Raw genomic sequence first — 25,360 nt, 5'->3', positions numbered from 1 at the left:
CATCAAGTAGTTTGTCCTTACTCTTACCCGGGTGGTAGACTCCCAGGAGTTTCAACACCGGGTCAAGGGTTCAAGTACCCACCAGTGGTGAAATCCCACGGCGTGCGTGTGTGGGGTGTGCGTGCGTGTGTGAGGGTGTGTGTGTGTGTGTGTGTAATTTATTTATTTTTAATAATTTAAAAAAAAAAGTAGTTTGCCTAGGTGGGGTATCTACTTTATTGGAATCAATATTTGGGATCTTATATTGATTGATTAACCAGTTAGCAGACATGGCCAATTACACTCCCAACTTAAGATGATTTTGTGAGATTTTATTCCAATGGGCCAGTCGTCAGGCAAGCAAAGTTTATTATGTTTGTATCTTGAGCAATGTTATAGTGATTACGGTAATCAACTTGCTTCCAAATGCACTTTGGCCAATTACGTTACGCCGTGTGCTTTTGTTGATCACCGCCTTAGTTAATCATGCACATCCGAGCTCTCTACTTATGACTTGACATGTGTGCAACCACTCATCTTCACCATGTGTCATAAGAAGTACCACCACTATCTAAGACACTGGCCATGACTTCTTTTCTACGCCACTATAGAATATATTGCCTCTTTTATGTTGTCACATGTCATGTAACAATTTTTACTTGAGACGCAGTGAGACGTGTCTTGTAGCAGCAACATTCCTTGTGCTACACAATCTCCTCCTTCTGATCATTCGGTTGTGATGATCTCATTTTTATCTTCCATACAGTGATACCGCCACGTGTTAGCTTAGATCCTAGATCCAGTGTGTTAGACCACGGGAAAATAAAAGGTGTTACCATTTGAAAATTAATGGACCTGTCTGGCTTAGAGGTTGTGCATGGTTCACAAATTATTGCTGGTGCAATTTGCTCCAATTGCATAGGCCCATGGAAAATGTGGTATTGGTGGAGAAAGATGTAGGGCAATATGTAGGAAGTTACATGCTGAGGTGTGGCATGTGTAAGGTGGCCGAATGCCTTACTAGAATGGTGAGCTCAAAGAGTCCAAATTGAGTTTGTCGATTGAAAAACGATGTTCCTATGGAGGTTTAAGGGAAAAGTTAGCATTGATAGGATTAGATTTGTAAATTTTCTGAGTAATATGAGGGTGGCGTTGGGTTATGATTGTGGATGGATAGGATATTTTGTTTCGGCCCTCTTCAATTTTTCATACAGTTGGTCTTTTAAGGAATATAGGCTCCTTCCTTTCCCAGGTTAGGTGTATCTATAAATAACATGTACCATCACAGAGAGAGACATCTCACTTGCACATGTGAGTCTATCGCATAACAGTAAGACACATTAATGCTTTGGCCTGTTTCGGGTTTCAGGTATCATTCATGTACATTAATGACCTGGATCTAGTACGGATTTCAGCAGGTATTATTAAAAAGGTGGGGCATAGATCTGAAATTCTGGGTTGTTCCTCGTCGGGACTTCCGATTGAGAATGAAGGGTGCTAGCCAAGTACTGGTAACCACAGAGGGATTGTACCTACTGTTACTTAGGTCAAACTTTTGTTAGATCCAACCCGTTCATCAGTTACCTGGACTGCTGTTACGTTAAAACTAGAAATCATGACAATCGAAAACTCAGGCAGGCCGCACCATAGGAAAATGTTGGAATGAAACGCCAATATTGGATTTTTTTTAAATTTTTTTTAAGTGCCCACAGTGCTTTCTATATTTCATCCAATCCATTCATCTAACCTGCCTCCGGTAGATGAAAGCATTCTTCACGAACGGATAGGGTCTTTGAAGGGCCACCGTGATGTATGGGCTTTATCTACACCGTCCATCCGCTTTGCCGTATCGTTTTAGGATACAAGCCCAAAAATGAGCTAATTCCAAGGCTCAAGTGGACCACCCAACAGGAAGCAGCAGTGATAATGATACCCACAATCGACACCTTCCTAGGGCCCACCGTAATGGTTGATTGCCAACCAACCTGTTCATAAGCATAGACCATGGATGAAGGAAAAAAAAAAAAAAAACAAATATCAGCTTGATACAAAACTTCTGTGGCCGGGAAAAAGCTTTCAACGGTGGGTGTTTAATACCCGCTGTGTGGTCCACTTGAGCGTTGGAACAGCCTCATTTTTGTGCTTTTACCCTAAAATGATATGAAAAATGTATGGACGGTGTTGATTACAAACATCAGAGTGCCACTTGGGGGGTGATGGGGTGAGGCTGTAGTGCCCCAATACGTACGCTGCTTGATTAGAGGTTTAGGTATAATTCCCCGTAGGGTGGCTCACCTGACAGTTGAGTCGGCCTGATTTTTGGGATCAAGGCCAACTAGGGACGTTGTCCATGATGGATGGGGTGGATCTCATGCATTCAAAGACGCTCCTCACAGAAGCGGTAGGCATTTCCATTGAGCATGATCCAGCCCCTCCATTTTTTTGAGTAAGAATAGGGATGCCCCTAACTAGACCTTTAACATGCCCCTAAATAGAGAGGGTACCTGTCCCACCAGCCATAATGCTGTGGTTGGTATTGACACTTTTTTTTTTTTTTTCGTTTTGTTTTCCATGCCAGCCACCCATTTCCCAACCCCATAATGGTATTTATTCTCCAAGAAGGTTTCAAAGCTCCCAAGGAAACCGACTACCTTCCATGTGACATAGAGGATTTTCTATTCCTATAGCAACCAAAGCAATCATGTCAATGCATGTTCTATTTCTTGTAACGAGCGCTCTTGGATTCATGACCCTCTCAAAGGTCCTCCTATCATTTTGTACATGGGTTTGGGTAACATTCCTGAGACCCTCCAAGAATCTCAAGGCCTACGGATCATGGGCCATGGTCACAGGGTCCACTGATGGAATTGGGAAGGCCCTTGCATTTGAGCTAGCATCCCAGGGCCTCAATTTGATCTTGGTGGGTAGAAGTCCTACCAAACTCAAAGATACCACCAATTACTTACATGAAAGATATGGTTGTCGGGTGATGGTGAAGAGTGTGGTTATTGACTTCTCAAATGACCCTTTGGATGTGATATATGAAAAGATCAAGCAAGGGATTGATGGTTTGGATGTTGGGATCTTGGTTAACAATGTGGGGATGACGTATCCATGGCCCAGGTACATTCATGAAGTTGCTTCTACGATGATAGATGATGTTCTCAAGGTAAATTTGAAGGGTACCACTTGGGTCACAAGGGCTGTGCTCCCTTTGATGCTTAAGAAGAAGAAAGGCGCTATTATCAACGTGGGGTCGGGCTCGACGGGGATTCTTCCATCATTTCCACTCTATGCTATCTATTCATCAACAAAGGCGTAAGTTTTTTCTTCAATAGATTAATCATCTCTCTCTCTCTCTCTCTCTCTCTCTCTCTCTCTCTCTCTCTCTCTCTCTCTCTCTCTCTCTCTCTCTCTCTATATATATATATATATAATGAACTCCTTATCTTTAATACCAAGTTTAGAAGAAGCTCAATTTGAGCCAAATAGCCTTGCCAGAAAGTTCCTTTGCACTCCGTTTGGCTCACTGCCTAATTGAGCTTACTTGTGATTCAGCCCAATCAAATCGCCACACCGAATATAATGATCAATGACTCACTAACATTGAGGCAGGTTTCTCCTAGTAGAATAAGTTTATTTCATAAAAGATTTGCATGGGGCATACCTTGCTGTATGTGTAGCATCTAGCCTATCTGCAAGGATTGCCCCATTATGAATATTGGACGCCTAAAAGATCAGGCTAATAAAGAAACTATTATGTGATCTATCATATAATTTAGGAGATTTTTGGGTGGTTGTCTATTGCCTTCCATGATTTGTCGCACTTGTTGATTGGATAAGCCTAATTTCTGGCATAACCATGAGGGGGAATCACATGATTCATGGTTTGGATGGCATGCATGCAAAACTGTGAGCTCCAGACAAACAATAGCGTATAAGCAGGTGAATAACTTGCATTCAACAGTGCATGGCTTGTAGGATAAGCTTATATTTCAACAACTTTAGTGGAACTGTCGTCATAGACTGTACATGTCTATATGTGAATGATATAATTTCGCAAATCTCAAATTTTCATTGGGTGTTATATGACGAGGCTGCGACTCTTGTACTGCACCAGGCCCTTCGTGTATATGTAACAGAACGTATATACTGTTTCCTTAGTGGAAATGACTCCTCTTCTACGACTTATGCATGTGAAGCCTAATATTTCAAGGCTTAAGAGTATAAATTAAAAACTCCAATACTCGGCTTGACTTGAAAGCATGTTGAGTTCCAATATATATATATATATATATATATATATATATATATATATATATATATATATATATATACATACATATCCACCCGTTACGTTTCCATGGCATCGCGAGGTTTTTCTCCAGGTATGGAAAACCAGAGATTTATGCGAATAGCACCTATGAGAGATCTAAAATCTACAACAGGAAGGTCCCACCACCTAGATTACTTGGATAAAAGACTAATCTAATCCACCAAACCTATAAAATTAGTGCGGTATGGCCCTCCTGAGTTTTGAAATACTGTGAATTTTGGATATTACTTTCACACTGATGAAAAGCATCAGACGAATGGATTGGACCTACACAAAACTAATGGTGAATGCTCCATGCCAACTGTTTCTTATGTTGCGGCCTGCCTGAGTTTTGGATTATCGGGGTCTTTGGATTCAATGGTTAAAATGAGGCTGCGGACCTGATGGATGAGGTATGGTCCGTAAAAGTTCCACCAACGTGGCTCTCAGTTTGAGACTGTAACCCAAGTAGGTACCTCATGCGAGGTAGGCTAGCTCGGTTCATGTGAACATACATGACTTTTGGACTGAAGAATCTACACACTACATCTCACGTGATGAGTGGCTTGGTTATATCATACCCGTGCCATATCGGTGCATGTGATGGCCTGTAGAATAGAAGCCGCATACACGTCGGTAGTAGATCACACGCAACAAGATTATATGATGTGAAACCGGTTTTTCCTGTTTTTTTGTATTGTAATTAGTCCGTGTTATCATTGACAAGTAGAGAATACGGATTCTTTTAGAAAGGTAGGGATGGTAGGAGTGGAGCCCACCGAGGTCCATTTGTCGGCTGCGGCTACCGTGGATCCCAGATCCACCAAGGTACGCGGATACGTGGTTGTGGGGCCTATCTTTATGTATTTTTTTCCTTTTTTTACATTCATGCCATCCATCCATTTCTCCAGCTCATTTTAGGGCATCAGCCCAAAATGCAGTAGATCAAAAGTCTCAGGTGGATCACGCCACAAGAAATAGTGATGATTGAATGCCTACCATTAAAAACTACCTAAAGGCCACTAGAATGTTTGTTTGCCATCCGACCTCTTGCAAAGGTTACAAAGACGTGGATGAAGGGGCCAAAAAATATCAGCTTGATACAAAGCTTTCGTCACTCCCAAAAAGTTTTTAATAGTGATCACCATTTATTTTTTTCATGTGGTGTGGTCCACTTGAGCTTTGGATTTGCTGCAATTTTGGGCTGATACCGTTAAATAAGTTAGTGAAATGGACGGACGGTGTGGATTTAACAAATATATCAAGTTGGCCCTAAGTGAGGAATTCATCTGGGATCCACGGAACTCACGCCCCTATTTATGGCATCCACCCAATCGATCAGAGTGCGTACCAGGAATGCGACAGGCCTTAAAAATCAAGCTGTTACAGGAATTTATTGCATCCAAACTGGTTAGTGGGTTAAACGGACACGGATTGCGTCCTACCCCTGCCCGGCAGGGCTCTGTGGGGCCCAACATGATGTAATTGTTTTATCCACGCCGTTCACCGCTTTTCTCAGGTCATTTTCGAATGTGATACAAAAAAGAAGGCAGCTCCACAGCTTCAGCGGACCACAAAGTGGGGATTGAACGTCCACCATTAAAAACTTCTTGGGAGATGGAGAAGTTTCGGATCAAGGTAATATTTGTGTTTTCACTTCATCCACATCTACATGACCTTATGAATAGGTTGGATGGTAAAAAAACATCACGTTGGCACTTAGAAAGGTTTCAACGGTGGGTGTTATTATCAGTGCAGTTCCTTTGGTGTGGTCCAGTGGAGCTGTGGAACTGCCTCATTTTTATCATCACATCTTAAAATGACATGATAAAAGCGGTGAACGGCGTGGATAAAACAATTACATCACGGTGGGCCCCACAGAGTCCTGCCCGAACGGATTACCGTCCGGGCGGGGGTAGGACGCAATCCGCGTCCGGTCTCCAACCCTGGCTAATATGTTGATGTCACCAAGTTCTTCGGGCCCATCACCAGGTATTTGTTATATCTAAACCCTCCGTCCGTTTTTCGAGATTGCTATGAAGTTTGATCCCAAAAATGGAATAGATCTAAATATCAAGTGTACCACCCTGCATGAAGCAGTGGGAGATTGAACGTCTACCATTGAAGTCTTCTTGGGGTCACAGTAGTTTTTTATCAATATAATAATTTTTTTGATCTCTTCATTCATATTTGTGTGACCTTATAAACCGATTGGATGGAGAAAAATACTATGGTGGGCCCTACGAACATTTTAACGGCATTCCGACTTCTATTTGTGATGTGGTCCATTTGAGCTTTGGATATGACTCGTTTTCAGGCACGTCCCCTAAAATAATCTTCCCAAATAGACGGACGGTATAGATAATATAAATATATCATAATACGGCCCACAAACTTTGATCTTATTTCCACTAGTTTGTACCACTAAGCCGGATGCAGGCTCCTCCGTATGCGACATGCAGATAAGTAAGATTACTGGTATGCGTTACAGCAGCTAATCCACTTATGAATATGACCGTAACAAGTGGGGCCATTAGACTGGATTGCATACTGACAGTATTTTCAAGCCCAAAATTGAAACTGATCCAAATCTCACATGGAACACACCACGGGAAATAGTTGTGATTGAACACTCACCATCAAAATCTTCTCAGGGCACAAAAGTTTTGAATTAAGGGGTGTGCGTGACTTAATCAATATGTTAGATGATAAATAAATATTACAAAGAGTGTTATGAAGTTTCTAATCCTGGTCATTCGATTGCCACTGTTTTATTGTGCTTTGGTCGGCTATAAATTTAGATCTTCCTAATTTTCCAGCTCATACTCTATAATGGTCTGAAAAAATATATGAACAGTCTAAATAAAACACATGCATATCAAAAGTTTTGAATTAAGTTGATATCTGTGTTTTCTCTTCATCTAGGTGTGCATGACCTAATTAGTATATTATATGACAAATAAATGGTAGTGGCTAGTCTCCTTGCATGTGGTCTGGGGATCTGCGATTTGCGCACAAAGCGATGTGATCCCATTTACGTTCTACAAGGCAGTGAGATAGGAGAAAGCGGTCTGGCGACCAGTGCGCAGAGTGGATTACCTGCGTGAGCGATTTTCGCGCAAAAATCTTGGCGCAAGTCTTCCGCGCGACTGACCAGCTGCGCTAAGGAGGTTTGTCCAACTGCGCTGAAAGCGGTCAGGCGATTTCTGCACAAAGAGGAATACCTGCGCGAGCGATTTCCGCGCAAATCTTGGCGCAAGTCTTCCGCACTAGGGACTTCTGCATGACTTCATAAGAGGTGCCCGCGAACGACTTCCGCGAAGTTGAATATCTTTCAATCCTGCCTTCCACGTGAGCGCCTCCCCCGCAAGTCAGGTTTCAATTGGAAATATCAGGCAAGATTATATCTCGACCCCTAGTCCATGAGCAGCCTCTTCCATGAGAGATAGTCTTCTCACCTCTGTTCGCAGGGGAGAGAGAGATAGCTCTCACAGACCCTCTCGGAGGGGAGATCGCTCAAGGAACAGATTCCATGCCCCATCGCGCAAGGGAGAAATCCAGAGAGGGCAAAGTAGGGGTCGCTCAGCCGAGGGAATTGAAGCCTCTCGCTTCCCTTGCAGATCGATCGGAGATTTCAGCCTCTTCGTAGGAAACCTGCCATTTGATTGCTCCATAGAGGACCTTTTTAAAATCTTTCAGAGATATGGAAACGTAAATGATGTTTACATCCCAAGATTCAGGGACAACAAAGGCCCTAGAGGCTTCTCATTCGTTCGTTTCCATTATGAAACGGATGGCAGGGTGGCAATGGGGGTACCGAATAGAAAAAAAATCGATGGCAGACAGGTTTTGGTTTAGGTAGCCAACCCCAAATCTAAGGTCCCTAAACCAGCAACATCCTCTCGTCCCAACTCGCAGCATTAGAGGCCTCTGCCACCCCTCACCCACCCGCCAACAGGAACTAGATCATTCGCAGAAGTAGTCTCTATCAGCAAGGAGGAAAGAAGAGCGAGCCCCTCCTGCGGCTTCACTTCAGTGGCAGACCTGGGAACAGTGAAGAGTAAACTACAGGAGCTCAAACGGGGCCTGATAGGCAGGGTGCCCAACCATAACACATTGATTCTTCAACTGATTGAAGCCATTAGAGGATCCTCATTTGTTGCTTCTGCTATTGATGTCATCCGACTGTCACATTTCTAGTTCCTAATCTTGCTCAAATCAGAGAGAGAGTTCAGAGATTTCTCTATGGATGGCAACCTTCACAAGATAATGGACCTAACTTCGGTGACCCCATGGTCCCAGGACGAGTCGGAAGGGAGAGAAGGTCACTAGATCAGAATCTTCGGCATCCGTCCCCAAGCTTGGTTCGAAGCAGTGATCTTGGACCTCGACAATTTCTTCGGGAAGGTCCTCCAGCTGGACTCCAACAGCAGATTCGGCCTGTTTCAAATGCACGCACATGTGAAAGTAGTTCTCCGCCTCGGAGTCAACCTTAGCCAAATTCTCAACTTGCAGGTTCTTGAGGCAAACTACCCCATCTATGCAGTGTTAAAGAGTATCCAGGGGGATGTGCCGCGAAGAGACGCTCAACATTATGGCGGGACAGATGAAAATCAGAACGAATCTACCAGGAATTGGGTAGAAAGAAATTTCTATGGTTAACAATTAGGTCAGATGGTCTCCCTTCCAACTATTTGTGAAATGGCCACAGTGACAAACAGGGGAGCCATTCAGGACCGGGCGGAGAATTCGGCAGAAGAGTGCTCAGCAGAACATAGGGAGGGCCAACTGGCATTGTTGGACAACTTAGATCCGCTACCACTGCACTCACCTATAGAAAATCCAAACCATCAGAGACTAGTGCCAGTCTGTGCAGGGGACATGAAAGCATCTTATGGCCCTACACCAAGGAGCATGATGCTCGATAGCCACCACTCTCCCACGGGCAGCAAGCTTCCTTCGGCAACCCCAGGGGCTGGGGAAGTGACTGGAGCCCGGCCCGATGTTGCCTCAGAGGGTAATACAACCACCACGACCTCTCAGTATATTTTAGCCCTGCAGGATGTCCAAGAGCCAGACAACATTATTCACCAAGATCGGTTGACAGAGAAGCTGGCAGCGGACAACACAGCTAGGCCTTATGATAGGTCCTCTTCAATCGACGTCTCTCTGCTACGAGCAACAGTCTAGAACAGGAATATCTCGCTTCCTTTGAGGGCTTGCTTAGAAAGGTGTTCCCCTCTTAGAGAATAGGTAGCTAGCCTGGAGGAGGCCCATCCCCGGACAGCAGAACTGACTCGCCACAGGCCCCCGAGGAGAGGGACTTCACCCTCTCTCTCCAACCATCGTAGCTTGGCGGAAAACCGCCTGCAGCTCGTTGTGGACCTCTCCCCATATTTCGATCAGGCATCATTGGTCTGCAAAACCCCGCCAGCCATAAGCCTTTCGGCTGAATGCTCTGCCTATGACATAGAGACCTTGCCTGATCGCTAACTCAACCACTCTACAAGAGTCCTCCCTGCCGTAACTCTCCACTCCAAGTGGCTTCGAGCAAAGCCTCTTCTCCAGTTAGGAAGGACACAGGGGTGCCTAGTGAAGCTCCGAAACTTGTAGTCATCAAAAGCAAGAAGGTGAGAGGAAGAAATCTCTCGATTAAACCAGGAGATGGAGATTGGTATAGCAGACTTCGTAGACTGAAACGTCGGGCAGTGAACTCTAGCAGTGTCACTGATGGATGAAGCTATTGTGTGGAATGCCCATGGAGTGGGAAACTCTTCCACTCAAGCTTCTCTCTTGAAGTTGGTGAATAAGTTTAAACCTGCGATTCTAGCCATTCTTGAGCTAATGGTTAGGGACTCCTCCAGAGTGCGCCTCGGCTTAAAACTTGGCTATCATTGCTCTCTATCCAATTTTGGTAAAGGGGGAAAATTTTGAGTTTTTTACCACAATTTTCTGGATGTGACTATTGCTTCTCAGTCTAACCAGCTGATTTCTCTGCATTTAGTTGTTCCCAACTGCAGGGACCCCATTTTGTTTTTGATTATGTACGCGAAGTGTTGCAAGCTCCAGATCGAGAGGTAATGTAGTGATAAAGCTGATATGCTATGAGGGAAATGGCCCGACTGATGGTTTGGCCTGTCTGGCCAGTGACCGCCAAATGGCATTTTTTTGGAGGCATCTTTGCGATCTCCCTATTCTCATTAGGGGCCTCGTTTTGCTGGAGTGTGAGGGCCTTGGCTCTATCAGACCAGTGCATGAGGTCAATTAGGGTGGCTGCCCACTTGCCCCGTTCTCGTTGTCCTTTGAGGGGGTTTTTGTTGTTTGCTTCCTCTTCGGTAGGTCTCGTGTATAGCTTACGATAGGTGAGCCTTGTGTCAGCTTCGCTTGAATTAGTCTCAAGCTGTAAATTTCTCCCATTTTCAATGAAGCTAGTGGGCCCTAAGATCGGGGCTCTGTCATTTTGAGAGGAAAAAAAAAAGATGACAAATAAATATTACAATGAGTGTTATGAAGTTTTTAATCTTGGGCATTCAATTGCCATTGTTTTATTGTGTTTTGGTCCACTATAAATTTAGATCTTCCTAATTTTCCGGCACATACTTTATAATGATCTGAAAAGATAGATGAACAGCTTGAATAAAACACATATATCTCATAAGGGCTTGCAGAGCACTGCTAGTAGCCACCTTGTTACTGACATTGTCAATATGTAATTGGTGGGCCAATAGGGGTATATTCATTCAACCAGTCTGTTAGTCTCCTACCCCGAAAGTTGGGATATGGATTGCCTGAATCGAAATCTTCTGCTTGTAACAAGTAGAAAAAAAAATTGTCTTTTTGCATGGTGATTGGTCCACATTGTCACTGACCTTGTTAGCCCTGCTACATTAAATGCAATGTACGATGATGTGGTCCAATTAGATTGTAACAAGCAGGATTTTCCTACTTATGGCAAGCTGAGGATCTAGTTTCGGATTGCCTCGAACAGAAGCTGATTAGCTGTATATGGCATACCAGCGACCTAGCTGGTGTATGTACGTGGCGCATGCAGAAGAGCCCAATAGTCCTGGAGCTCATAATGGTACTTCTATGGGCCTATCACGATGTATTTATTATACTTAGATTGTCCATCCATTTCTCAAGATCATTTTAGAGCATGTGCCCAAAAATGAGTCATATACAAAGCTCAAATGGACCACATCATAAATAGTAGTGGGACAATGATTCTCATTGTTAAAACATTTATAGTGCCCACTTTAATGTTTATATATATATATAGTTCATAAGGTAAAAAAAAAAAAAAAACGTAAATGAAGAGAAAATAAATAAATATCAGATTGATCCAAAACTTATGTGACCCAGTAAGGTTCCAATGGAAGACCTTCACTATCCCACTGCTTTCTGAAGTGTGCTCCACTTGATCTTTGGATTTGTATTATTTTCGGGCTCAACCCTTAGAACGATCTCGCAAAATGGACGAACGGTTTGGATATAACACATTCATCATGGTGGACCCCATTGAACTTGGTGACCTCAACACACCAGCGAGGTCGCTAGTGTGTGGTACACCAGCCAATTTGCTTCTACCTCCCACACCCTGCTTCAGGAAGCGAAGCTAGGTGGGGCCCACCATGATGTTTATAAAAAAAAAACCCACCCAATCCATCCGTTTGAAGCTCATAAAAGGATACGAGTCTAAAAATAACACAAAAACTCAATTGAGTTGGATGATAGAAAACAGTAAGGATTGAATGTCCACCATTGAAACATTCCTGATGCCACATAAGCTTTGAATCAGGCTAATATTTTTATGTTTTAAGTTCTTCCCAATAGGAATGACCTTATGAATGGTTTGGATGGTATATAGGTTTCAATAGTGAGCATTTACCTACTCACTCCCCTATCATGGGCCTACTAGAGTTTTGGATTTCCCTTATTTTTAGGATCTCTGGAAAAACGGATGGAGGGTGGATTTCTCACAAACATCACAATGACCCCACTTATGAGCATAAAAACTTCCTACGTGAGGGTATCATTAGCAATCCGCGTGCCAAAGTTGGACACCTCAAGAGTAAAAGCTAATCCAGCCATTACTTAGTCCAGCAAACAAATTTTACAGGTTTTTGGATAGTCTTCCATTATTTTCTATTTTCTATGGTGTGGTCGACGTAATGGTTTTATATGAATAATTTTTTAGGAATCTCAATCATTGTGGGCCTCATGTAATGTATAGTTGAATGAAAAATATTGGCTCGGTAGAAGGTACACATCGGAAAAGTGAGGTGAATGAGAATTAGAAAAGGTGGATGGGAGTAGGAAAGTCTTGTTAGGAAGTGCGGAAGTGTGAGCCCTCAAGATCTGATGGTCTATACGATATAGAACCTCCAAAAAGTTGAAGATTAACACTCCAGATCCATTGGCCCACCTATTTACTACTGGAGTAGATGGGTCTATTCCCTTTGAATCAATGGTATAGATGGCCCCAACTTACGATCTATGGCTTAGATCGTCCCAAGGACAAGCTAAATGGACAAAATTCAATATATCACTTTTCCTGTTTTTTTACTCTCATTATTCCCTTAATGATTTTTTCATGAGAGAGTCTCATCCTATTTATAGGAAGGGATGGGAGTTTGGATGAGACCAGAAGTTATCTGGTCTTATCCCTATCTCCTCATCTTATTTAAATTTGAATTTGAAACCTTTCTCATAGCGGAAGAGGCCAGAAGAGGCCTAAACTCATAGGACCCACTCACTAGTGATTGCTCACCAGTGGACCCCACTGGCCTATGTCCAATATCTCCCACTCAATCACATTGTAGGATAGGCACAAAGAATTTTTCCATCTAACTCGCCTAATAACAATCAAAACCAAACATCGCGATTAAAAGATTCAGAGGCGTGAGACCAGCTGGATCACCATAATCTTCTCACACGTGTTAAAGTACAAAGTGACCACCTCACTAGTACTCAATAACCCATGCTTTGCAATGCCTGTCCTAGTCCGCATGACCACATCGGATGGAGTTAACTCTCGATCTGGAGTACTCGGCCAATATACACACTTATCCAACTTATCGAGTTATTCTGAAAAATTGATTTTTCACAAACTTCGACTAAAATCAATTTTAAAGCAATACTTATATATATGCTTTTAAAAAAAAAAATATTGTTTGCAAAAGTCTAATAAAAATAACTCGATACTATCGGCGGATAAGTCTTCAAGTGCGTATTTATAGTTCTAAAAACTTGGTGTAGATTCACGGGATCTTCCCCACACAGATGTATAATTTGGAATTAAGAGGAGGGTAGCTAAGGACACAAAGAGTCACCTACGAGATTGACCACTCGCATGTTGCAATGATTAGATCAAATCAATGCAATCTGTAAGTAAAAGGTCTCCGCACGTGGCTATAATCCACGTCGTAAAGTAGACAATACTAGGTGTATGTTGGGTCTACAATATGTACGCCATTTTACACTAGGTATGACTCATCTCATAACCTGGCTATAAATTCAGGCCATAACATTGATCGCATGAAAAATGAATTGTGCGATTATGTTATTTGATTTTATCAGTCTCATCTTCAATCTTTTTAAGATTGTAGACGGATACGACTCACTCATATCCTCATCTTTTATTATTCACAACAAAAAGAAGTTCATACCTTACTATATGAACATGTCCCCAAATGTTCTTCTCTTGTACATCCAAGGTTGGTCAACCCATGCGAGTGGGTGACCGGCCTGCCAACAAAAATAGAAATCCTACATGATCTCAAGGTAAATACTGATGATCTACTTACCTAGTTTATATCGGTGTTCAATACTGAATAAATGGAATGCGTTATTCATTAATGAAAGATCAAATGTACTAAAAACAAGTGCATCACTAAAGCTTTCCTCAATCCCATCTGCCTAACGTGAACCTGAAATAGATCTTTGGTTTTACGTTTCGTCATGAGATCAGCCATCATCTCCTTAGTAGGAATGTAGCTGAGAGTGACCTTCTTATCTCTCACTTGATCACAGATGTAATGATTCTTGATCTCAATGTGCTTAGACTTCTGGTGGTGTTTAGGGTCATTTTCCAAGTCAATGATGAAAGTATTGTCTATCTTTAACGATATAGGCTGACGAACACTCGGTATAACACCCAGACCCAATAGAAATCTATGAACCCATACACCCTCCTGAACTATAGCACAACATGCAATGTACTCGGCCTCTATGGATGAAAGAGTTGTGGATGTCTGTTTCTTGCTCGACTATGAGATAGTTCCTCATCCGAGTAAGAAGATATATCCTGAAGTAGACTTTATCTCATTGACATTATTACCCCAAGCAACATCAAAATATCCTTTAAGCTTGAGGATTGTGCCTTCATAATACAACATTAGGTCTTGTATTCCTCTGAGATAACAGAATATACATTTGACGGCTTACCAATGAGACTGTCTCGGGTTACTCTGATAATGGCTAACTATACCAATTACATAGCTAATATCCGGTCTAGTGTAAAACATATCATACATTAAGTTCCGTACTGCGCATGCATGAGGTACTGAGGACATAACCAATTTCTCGGCTTCAGTCTGGAGACACGATTTCATGTCTAACTTCGTAGCTTTATCCATAGGGGTTTCAACAGCTTTTAAAATTTTCATCCTGAACCGCTCTAAAATCTTTTGTATATAGGTGGCTTGAGACAAGCCTAAAAATTTCTTAGGGCGATCCCTAATGATTTTTACCCCAAGAATAAAGTTTACTTCACCAAGATCTTTCATTTCAAAATTCGAGAATAGCCAATTTTTTGTCAATATCAACAATTGCATGTCATTACCAACTAGCATGATATCGTCTACATATAGAGATAGTATCAGAAAAGATCTTCCAGACCGTTTCATGTATACATAATGATCTTCTTCACTCATTGTGAATCCAAAAGTAGTGATGGCTAAGTGGAACCTCATGTATCATTGTCTTAAAGATTACTTTAGCCCATAGATAGATTTTAACAATCGACAAACTTTCTTTGGATGTGTTTTGTCCACATAACCCATGGGCTGTTACATGTATATCTCTTCATTCAAGTCATCATTTAAGAATGCGGTCTTTACATCCATTTGATATAACTCTAAGTTTAAACTTGCGATAATGGACAAGATCATGTGAATTGAGGAGAACTTTGCAAAATGTGAAAAGGTCTCCTCGTAATCAATGCATTCTTTTTGTGTAAAACCTTTAGCAACTAATCATGCTTTATACTTGTACACTATACCATATGCCTTTCTTTTGATCTTTAGTACCCATGTATTACCTATCGCTTTGCAATTGGAAGGCAGATCAACAAGTTCCCAGACTTTATTCTATTCCATGGAAGCGATCTCTTCGTCCATAGCATTTACCCAATCGCCCGAGTTAGAAGATAATAATGCATCCTGATACGAATCAGGTTCATCATCATCAACCACAATAAAAGTGAATATTCGCCCCTTAATATCGAAGTATCTTCGGGGAATCAATTCTCTTTCACTTCGACGTAACTCAGGAGCCTGCTGAGATGTCCTCCCACTGTCTTGACGATTTATAGAAGCAGAACTCCCACTCTCCTGAGATACATTGGGTATTTCAAAAAGTTCTATTGGAACCTTTTGCTTCATTCGACGGGGGTATCTATCTTCAACGGGGGTCACGTCACAAGATTATATCTCAATCCATCGTCCATGTTCCTCATAAACTAGAATGTATCCCTTTAAATGCATATGGTACTTTATGAACACGCATTTAATGGTTTTAATATCAAGTTTACCTTAATGCGGAGTAGGTAGCAAAACATATCCCAAAGATCCCCAAGTGCGTAGGTTGGCTAGAGAAGGAATCCTCCCAGACCATATCTCATATGGGGTTTTAGGAATAGATTTGGTTGAGACTTTATTAAGGATGTAGATGGTTATTAACAGTGCGTCTTTTTAGAATGTGGCAGAGATTTTGGCTTGTGCCATCATCAATCTAACCATGTCCAATAATGTCCTATTCCTTCTCTCTGTAACACCATTTTGTTGTGGAGTGTAAGCCATTGTGTACTGCCGAACAATGTTAACATTTTCATAGTATGATTTAAACGTTTTAGATGTATACTCGCCACCTCTATCAGATCGAAGGATTTTAATCTTTTTCTCAAGCTGATTTTCCACCTCAGCGTTATATTTAAGAAAATAATCAAAAGCTTCGGATTTGTGTGAGATGAGATACACATATCCATAGTGCGAGTAATTGTCAATGAAAGTGACAAAGTATTGACATCCATTTTTGACATGTACATTGAAAAGTCCACAAATATCTGAATGGATTATCTCTAGTATGCCTTTAGACCCAGCCACTTTAGGAAATATTTTCTTCGAAGTCTTTCTGAACACAAAACGATAAATCAACTTTGGATAAAGAGTCTAATAGACTAGAACGTATTAGTCTTGTCATACGATTCTTTCCGATATGACCTAACCTCGCGTGTCATTTTTGAGATTCAGATACTACAGTTTCATTTGACATATCAGATAAAGCAAGAGGTGCATTATTTCTATCTACGTCCAGAATAAATAAATCTAAAATTAAATTTTTCCATGTCAAGATGAGGTTATTTAGTCTCAAAGAAACTCGTGTCCCGAAAAAACGAATATCAAAACCATCAAATAATAACCTAAAAACAAAAATTAAATTTCGATACATTCCTGGTGCATAAAGAGTATCACGGAGGATTATTGTTCACACTATACACGTATGGAGTGAGAAACGTCAATCCCTAGTACGTCTTCGGCAACATTATTTTCCATATAAACCTTGTAACTTCCCTTGCCTACAGGCTAGAATTCTTGGACTCCTCGATGACTCCATGTCACATGCTTTGTTGCACCTGAATCTAAAATCCACTCGTTAGATGTAGTATCAACGGAAAGAATTTTAAAACAAATGCTTACATACAAAGTATCTAATGACCTATGAATTACCGGTTTTTTATGAGCACACTGCTGGGCATAATGGCCGAAATTTTCACAGACAAAGCAGATTATATTTGTCTTTTTCTGCTTCTTATTTCCATTCTCCTTCTTGAGATTTGGAGGAGGTGCTGTGGACTTCTGTTCTTGGTTATTTTTTTTCGACTTCTTGCGAGCTTTGAACGGTTTCTTGTTAGCTTTCTGCTTATCGGTCTCTACTGCAAAGGCTTTGGTCGAACCTAGCTGAATTACATTCATTTCAACTCCACGTACCAAATGACCACAAAAGTCTTTGAACAAAGTGATAGAATTAGTATGGTTTAAAATTCTCTTGATCGGGGCCCAAGATTCAGGTAATGAATGGTGCATTGCTATTATCTTTTAATTTTCAGTTAATTTATATCCAACATTCCTAAGGGCACCTATTATCTGCTCTATCTTACGGATATGATCTTTGATGGGGCAACCGACTGACATTTATACTCCTGAAATTCTAATTCCATTGCCCGAACTTTTGCATCTGACTTTCGCGCATAAGCATTTGTCAGTGATTCCTAGATACCTTTAGCGATGTCATGTACTTTATGCGTTGGTATGAGTTCTTTGTGCATAGTGCTAATAAGGACATTATGGGCTTAACGATTCTGTTTACTTCACTCATTGTAGTGGGTCATCGTAATCCTATGTTCTCCTAAATTTCTATTTTCAGCCAATATGGGTTTCTCTTGAACCTCATCGAGTGTGTGCGATATGTCATCCTCGTCCAGAAGGCTTCACACCACACGGGATCAGTCTTCGTAGTTGTTACCGTCGAATTGTTGTCCTTTGAGTTGTTCAACTATTAATGCTTTGGTGGCTATCTCTACATTACATCAAGTATCACTACTTAGCTATGATATAATGTATTGATACTAATCATCAGTATTTCTACGTGTTATTGAAAATTTCAAAGTGTAAAATTAGTTAACACATCTTAAGGAGATCTGAAAGTCCATATACTCGAATGGGCGGTGTAGATTAATCAAGTTCTCTTTTTAAGATGAGTTTAATGCTTTTATAAGAATTTATTTATATAACGTGCAACCTTTCATTATTTGGTTGCATGCATCATTTGGTGGAAGAGAATTAACTTCCACTAAGGTTATGTACAACCTTTTTTATTTAGGGAGTATTCTAACACTAAGTTTTTTATATTTTTTAATAAAAAATAGGCTTAGTTCTAGTCACATCAAGCCTAATTATATCACACATATAAACATTATCATCAGAAAGAAAAAAATATAGAAAGTACTTAGACATGAAGAGAGTTCTATCATCACTAGTGATCATGTCCATTAGCGATAGATCCGATCATTACTGTTAATGATCATTGTTGATGATGGATCCTTTCATCATGGTTGATGATCATTTCAATCACTAATGATCTTTAGATTACTAATTCTCAAAGTAGAATTCATCTACACCATCCATCCATTTTGATAACTCATTATCGGCATGAGCCCAAGATTGAAGTATATGAAAAGCTTGAGCGGACCAACATTGACATGGGTCCATTTGATGGGGACAACCTGGATGGTGGGACACTATTTAATGATTTGATCTGTTAGGATTTTTGTTGCTAGATCATCATGGTAGGGTGCATCTATACGAGGGTTTGGATATAATACACATGAACAATCTACACCCATTTATATCTCTGGCAGGAAACCGCAGGGTTTCTAATCCAGACCATTGGTCTATAGTGTCCCAGGTGAATGGCCATAAACACGTGCCTCCAATGACGTAAACTTTCTATTATTTATGTGTTACTGATAAACGGTCCAGATTTGAAAATGCACTAACTATTCATATTCATAGGAAAAATGGTCCTTATCCTGATAGTTGGATCCTGAGCATTCTCAAAAATGCACTATCTGCAGTTGGACTTTACAGGATAAATGGGTCCTCATGTCACAGCAAATACACACAGGCCTAAAACAACCACATTCCTTGGGCCACATTGTCAGGGAAACGGATTGGGTGGTGACCTCAACGCCACCATGGCGCTGTGAGGCCCACCGTGATGTGTTTATTTGCCATCCTGTTGATAAGCTCATAAAAACCTGATTTCCAGATTCAGGCTTTAGACTTCAGATTTAACAAACGGGGCCTAAGTCCGTGGGCCTCATAAGTCTGCTGATCACCAGGTGGGCCATACTTGCACATTGGATATGGACCATTGGGCTAATTCCTGGCCGTCTATTTCTTTGAAAATTGAAAACGTACGATTATCGACCATCTATTGGAGCCGACTACCCGACTTTGTCCTCAGGGTAAACTTGCAAAGCACACACGTGTGCCGCATTTGGGCTCGTAAGTATTTCTTTACAAAATGTCTCGCAGCTAGGATATTAGTAACACGCGTGCAACATGTCGTATCCGGACTTATCCTGTTGAAGCCCATCTCAAACATTCCCTGGCCAACAAATCAGGACGGTCCAGTTGATAAGTGGACCGCAGGTGCATGAGAAGCGTATGGTTATAAACGAAAAAGATCAGCTATCGCATCTGATAAGTGCACTGGCCTCTTTATTGGGCTAGAGTACATGATGAGTAGTCAATCACCAATTTAATCTCTCTTAACCCCTATTGCTGATTTTGTAAGGAGGAATCTTGGAATCCAGGTCATCAGCAAAATGTAGACTATAAAGGAGGACAAAATTCTATACATGTATGTCAATGTTCTGGTTATATTCAAACCGTTGATTGATGGAACCCACTGGTAATGGGGCATTCCACCCAAAATGATCAATGTAATCAAATGATTAAGGTCTTTAATCAGGGAGACTTTGACGAAGCCAATGTACACTGCAGGGCCCATCAGATCAACGTCTTGAATCAACGGGTCACTGATCATCCCGCACTCAATAAGGTTGCCACAGGATGACCTGAAATCAATCACACGCATAAATCCAGCTCATGGGCGAAGGACCCAAATCCAGGTCCAGCCCAACATGGGACTTAAAAAGTACAGATATTAGGTCCAATTGGACAAGTTTGGCTAGGCCAGGCCTAGCCGGTCCTACTCATCTAGTCGATTGTCTGCGGCACATGGATTGACGACTTTGTCCCAGCCCACTCAAAACTCAGTCATACCCAATTCGGTTCCACATGACGAGCCCAAATTGCAAATGGTGGTCACATGAATAACATCAAAGCCAACGTGGCATCCTTGCATCCATCCAGGTTGTTCATTAGATTGTAGCCAATAGGCCACTGTAATCATCCAGGCCGTTTAGTCATGTATTCCAGGATTCCATACATGTGCCACATTGGAATTGTAAAAGCAAAGCACGCACGCTCCACCTTAAAAACAAAAGGGAGTACTTACCTTTCATGATGAAAATTATAAATGTGAGATCCACCGATGAGTATTTCTGATATCACGGTTAGGAAGTGCGGAAGTGTGAGTTCTCACTATCTAATGGTCTACACGATATAGAATCTCCACAAAGCTGAAGATGAATGCAGTAGATCCAGCAGCCTGCCTATTTACTATTGAGGCAGATGAGTCTATTCACCCCTCTGAATCAACGGTATAGATGGCCTCAGATTACGATGGCTTAAATCATCCAAAGGACAAACTAAATGGACAAAATTCAATTATCATTTTTCCTGTTATTTTACTCTCGTTATTCCCTGAGAGAGTCTCATCCTATTTATAGGAAGGGATGGGAGTTTGGATGAGACCAGGAGTTATCCGGTCTTATCCCTATCTCCTCATCTTATTTAAACTTGAATTTGAAACTTTTCTCATAACGGAAGAGGCTGGAAGAGGCCTAAACTCATGGGACCTACCCACTAGTGATTGCTCACCAGTGGGCCCCACTAGCCCATGTCCAACAAGTCCTAACTACTTATTAATTACAAATAACTATTCCATAAATTCTACAACTAAAATATCTCAATCTATTCAAGAATAAACCATTTTATTTGCATGAGTTCATTCAACTCAAATGCGTTTTCATCAAGACTCAAACGAAGTTCGTCGAGCCTTGTTGGCTTTACTCAGGTGATTCAAACTGAATTTCTCTTAGTTTTTAAACTATTCTCTATGAAATGTGTTGTCTATAAAATGAGAATATATTTAAGGCATGTTAGGTTCCTAAGTCATCTTATTTAAACTATGTATGACTCAAGTAGCTTAACTTTATTTCTACTTATCCAATTGGTTGGTACCTTTGGTAAATAATATATTTATCACCCAAAAAAAAAGAAGAAAAGGTCATCTAATTTTCAACATCAGATGAGTAATTTTCAAATATCTTCCATTAATTTCTTTCTCCTCTTTTTCTTATTTTCTTTTTTCTTTTTAATATCTTTCATTAAAACATTTGTAATTTTTATTTATTAATGTAGGTCCACCTTTAATAACAACCATCCATCATGTGGGGCCACCCTTTGATGTGGACTATTCATTATTGGGCCACATTGGTCTTGTCTTTAATGTGAACCATGCATCATATAGGGCTTACCTTCAATACGGACCATCCACCTTAAAAGGCCTACCTTCAACTTAGGCCATTCATCATTAGGGGCCAACCTTTGATGGGACCATCCATTATATGGGCCCATCGTGACATGGGACATCCATCACATGGGGCTCACCGTTAATGTTAATTGTCTATAATATGGGGACCACCTTCAATGGACACCACAGTTATATGGAGCCCACCTTTGATGTGGACCATCCATGATGCAAGCCTCTACTTTAAAGTGGGTCATCCATCTTGCATAACCTACCTTGTAGGTAGGTCATTCATCATTAGGTGTCATGCCCCAAACTCGGAAACCGGGCTCACAAAATTCCCGATCGTCTAATCTGGCGCCGATAGCCTCCGTAGTACCCCATTCTCGGCTCCCGGCACTCATACACCAGGTTCCGATCCTGGGATCCCATAAGGAGGATTTCAAACATTATTTTGATTCAGTATAAGCATAACCATAAGCATAACCCACGAACAATAACTACAAGAACACCATCACAAAATTCACTATGATAAAAAACTTTGAGTACAATGTGTATGAAGGGAAATACAAGATAATGATAATAACAGAAACTTTAAAAGCTCGACTACACACTCCAACTGCGGTGAGGCTATGGCTACGTCCTATCGTCACCTGCATGCATCAATTGTGCATAAGCTTATGGAAAGCTTAGAGGGTGGTGTAAGTGTGTGCGTAGTATGAACGTTCTCAGAATGCAATGCCAAAGTAATACGGAATCATACTGATGGGTACATGGATGCAATCAACCGTACTAAGACTATGTGGTGCAAGATATGAATGCTATTGGCCATATCAAGAACATGCGATGCAAGATGCAACTCAAGCATGCCAACCCTCATCCAAATCCTTATACAGCTTATCAAATATCAATACAGTTCTCATTCTGAATAATCACCGGGGTCTAGTACACTCTACGCCAGCTTGCCGCCCCTATCCGAATGCGCAAATAGGAGAGTGGAAGAGACCTCACTATCCGCCTACCAATATCGGGCCCGGCTCATCGATAGCGGACCCAATCCTCAAGCTGGTCAAACTCAACCTAGAAATTGTCCCCTCACTCAGGCGGGTAAGGTCACACCCCTTTCCAACCAACCACGACACAGTGGGAGATGCGGCCTACTGATATACAGCCCTCGTGCACTCATGTATCCACTCGGTCTCAACGTTGGAGTCATCCTTTGGTACCATCGTGTTTAGGGATTCTCACCCAGAAACATCTATGACGCCCCGATGCTAGAAACAGTATTTTCGATATCCAATCCAGTCATCCACAATGTGTCTGTGGAGGCTACGGCGCTGATGTCGCTAAGGCATACAATAATCACAATCACACAAATGCAAGTGCATGAATCACTTTACCAGACATGCAACAATCCTGTGCGTATCGCGCGCTCATAAAGGGCAACTCCGCCTATCAGGGAGCCCATTAACGATCTGCCCTAGGGCATATGCTATTATCAGTCACTGCTTATATCAAGCACACATATGATGCATATGAGCATGAATAATGGATCTATACTAAGCATGTTATATGGTGATGGACTATATTTATAACGAAGATGGGCCCAGTCGACCTACATACTATAAGTATGGGCCTATCAATGGGCCCTAGGGAGAGTGACAATGTGGACATTTAACCAACATCATCCTTACAATGTGGACATCAAACCATCATTGCTCCCATGGCATGACCACCAAAACATCATTACATGCATCATGGTGGGATCTGACATCGCAATGGGTCTTTTGTACATCCCGTTAGGCCTCGACCCAAGGGCTCCAAATACATCAAATGGACTGTGTCACATGGGCCTCATATATATCCATGTGGACCTCAACATCGGACCTAGTCAAATGGGCCGAATCAACTGGGCCAAGTCGAATGGGCCGAGTTGAATGGACCTAGTCGAATGGGCCGAGTTCAAATAGGCCGAACCCATCTCATCTATTTTTAGGAATCAATATATAAAATGAATCATATCAAAAGATCAACTGGACCATACAATCACTAACAGTGGAGATAATGATTTTCCACGGTTAAATTCCAGTGCCCCATCATATGGTTCATTCCCCATCCAGCCTATTCATAAAGTCATAAAGACCTAGATTTAGAGGGAAAAACAAATATCATAATGGTCCAAACTTGGTAGTCCAAGGGTTTAATGGTGGACGTTTAAACCCATTGTATTTTGTAATGCGGTCCACCTAATCCTAGATCTATCTTAATTTTAGTCTCAAGCCTTAAAATTATCTTTCAAAATGGTTGGACGGTTGGGATGCAACACATGCATCATGGTGGGTCCCATAGGGATGGATAGCATAGGTAAGGCACATACCTCCTGGTGGGGGCCACACTGATGGAAGGTATGGAACACATACATCAGTGGGTCTCACATGGGGCCCACCATGATGTTTATTTTCCACCCAATCTGTTGGTAAGGTCACATAGACCCTTATGAAGAGGAAAAACAAATTTCATAATGATCCAAAACTCCTGGACTCTAAGGAGTTTCAATGGCAGACATTAAACCCTCACTATTTCCTTGTGACGTGGGCCACCTGAGTTTGTATACGGCTGATTTTGGGGGTGGCCCACTGCCCTAAGGGGCCCACCCAAATCCACGGTGTTGATGACGACACACATCACAGTGGGGCTCACGGTTGGGACCCCTGGCCCGTGCATGTCCAGCGCAGCAGGACGGGTTGCGCGTCCTCTAGACGGTTAGAGGCAACAGCGCCTGCTGCTGCTCTCTCTCTGTTTTTTTCTTTAAATAGAAATTTTGAGGTTTTCCCCAGGTGGGGCCAGCATCAGGCAAATCCACTCAAGCAATTGCATTTCATGGCTCAAGACAAACCAAACAAGCCCAATATGTGGTATGTTTTAGCATATAGACATATCAGAGTGGATTTCAACGGTAAAGCCATTGTTTTCTATGCTATGGCCCGCCAGATAGTCGGATTTGCTTCATTTTTCGACTCAACACCTAAAATGAAATGGGGAATGGAATGGATGGCATGGATTAAACTTGTACATCAATGTGGGGCCTGCATAAGCGGCCCACCCAAATACCTTATATAAATATATATTATTTTGTTGTGTTGCTAGAAGTATACCCCATTGTCCGTTCACACTCACAGAACACGTTCGGCGTCCTTGGACGCTAGACAGATGGCATGAATACATAAATCAAGGTGGGTCCCAAGTAGACGTGGCCCACTTGATTTAGATCAATCTGATACTTGTGTTTTTTTTCCTTCCATCTAGGCCCACTAATAGGCTGGACAGTGTAGATCCAACACATCCATCAGGTGGGTCCCATGAAGATGGGGTGGATAGGTCACATACTTCATGGTGGGGGGTTTATCTGAGTGGGCCATACGGCCACATCATCACAAAGAAACAAGGAGAGAGAGAGAGAGAGAGAGAGAGAGAGAGAGAGAGAGAGAGAGAGAGAGAGAGAGAGAGGGGCCCCGCCACTATGGGCTCCTCACGATTACAACACCCTTAAATACAAATTGACGG

General features: G+C 41.7%; 1 protein-coding gene across 1 annotated transcript in view; it reads left to right on the top strand.

Annotated features, from left to right (window-relative positions):
• Positions 1–2,550: 2,550 nt before the first annotated feature.
• LOC131246210 (very-long-chain 3-oxoacyl-CoA reductase 1-like) overlaps positions 2,551–25,360 on the top strand; it is a 77,988-nt gene continuing 55,178 nt past the window's right edge. Inside the window, exon 1 of the mRNA XM_058246112.1 lies at positions 2,551–3,297. Coding sequence (XP_058102095.1) covers positions 2,681–3,297 — 617 coding nt within the window. The 5' untranslated portion in view covers positions 2,551–2,680. The remainder of the gene's footprint in view (positions 3,298–25,360) is intronic.

The sequence above is a fragment of the Magnolia sinica genome, chromosome 5, assembly GCF_029962835.1.
Source record: "Magnolia sinica isolate HGM2019 chromosome 5, MsV1, whole genome shotgun sequence".
Taxonomy (NCBI): Eukaryota; Viridiplantae; Streptophyta; class Magnoliopsida; order Magnoliales; family Magnoliaceae; genus Magnolia; species Magnolia sinica.
Note: the sequence above shows the minus strand (reverse complement) of the source record. Positions and strands in the feature narration are given on the sequence as shown.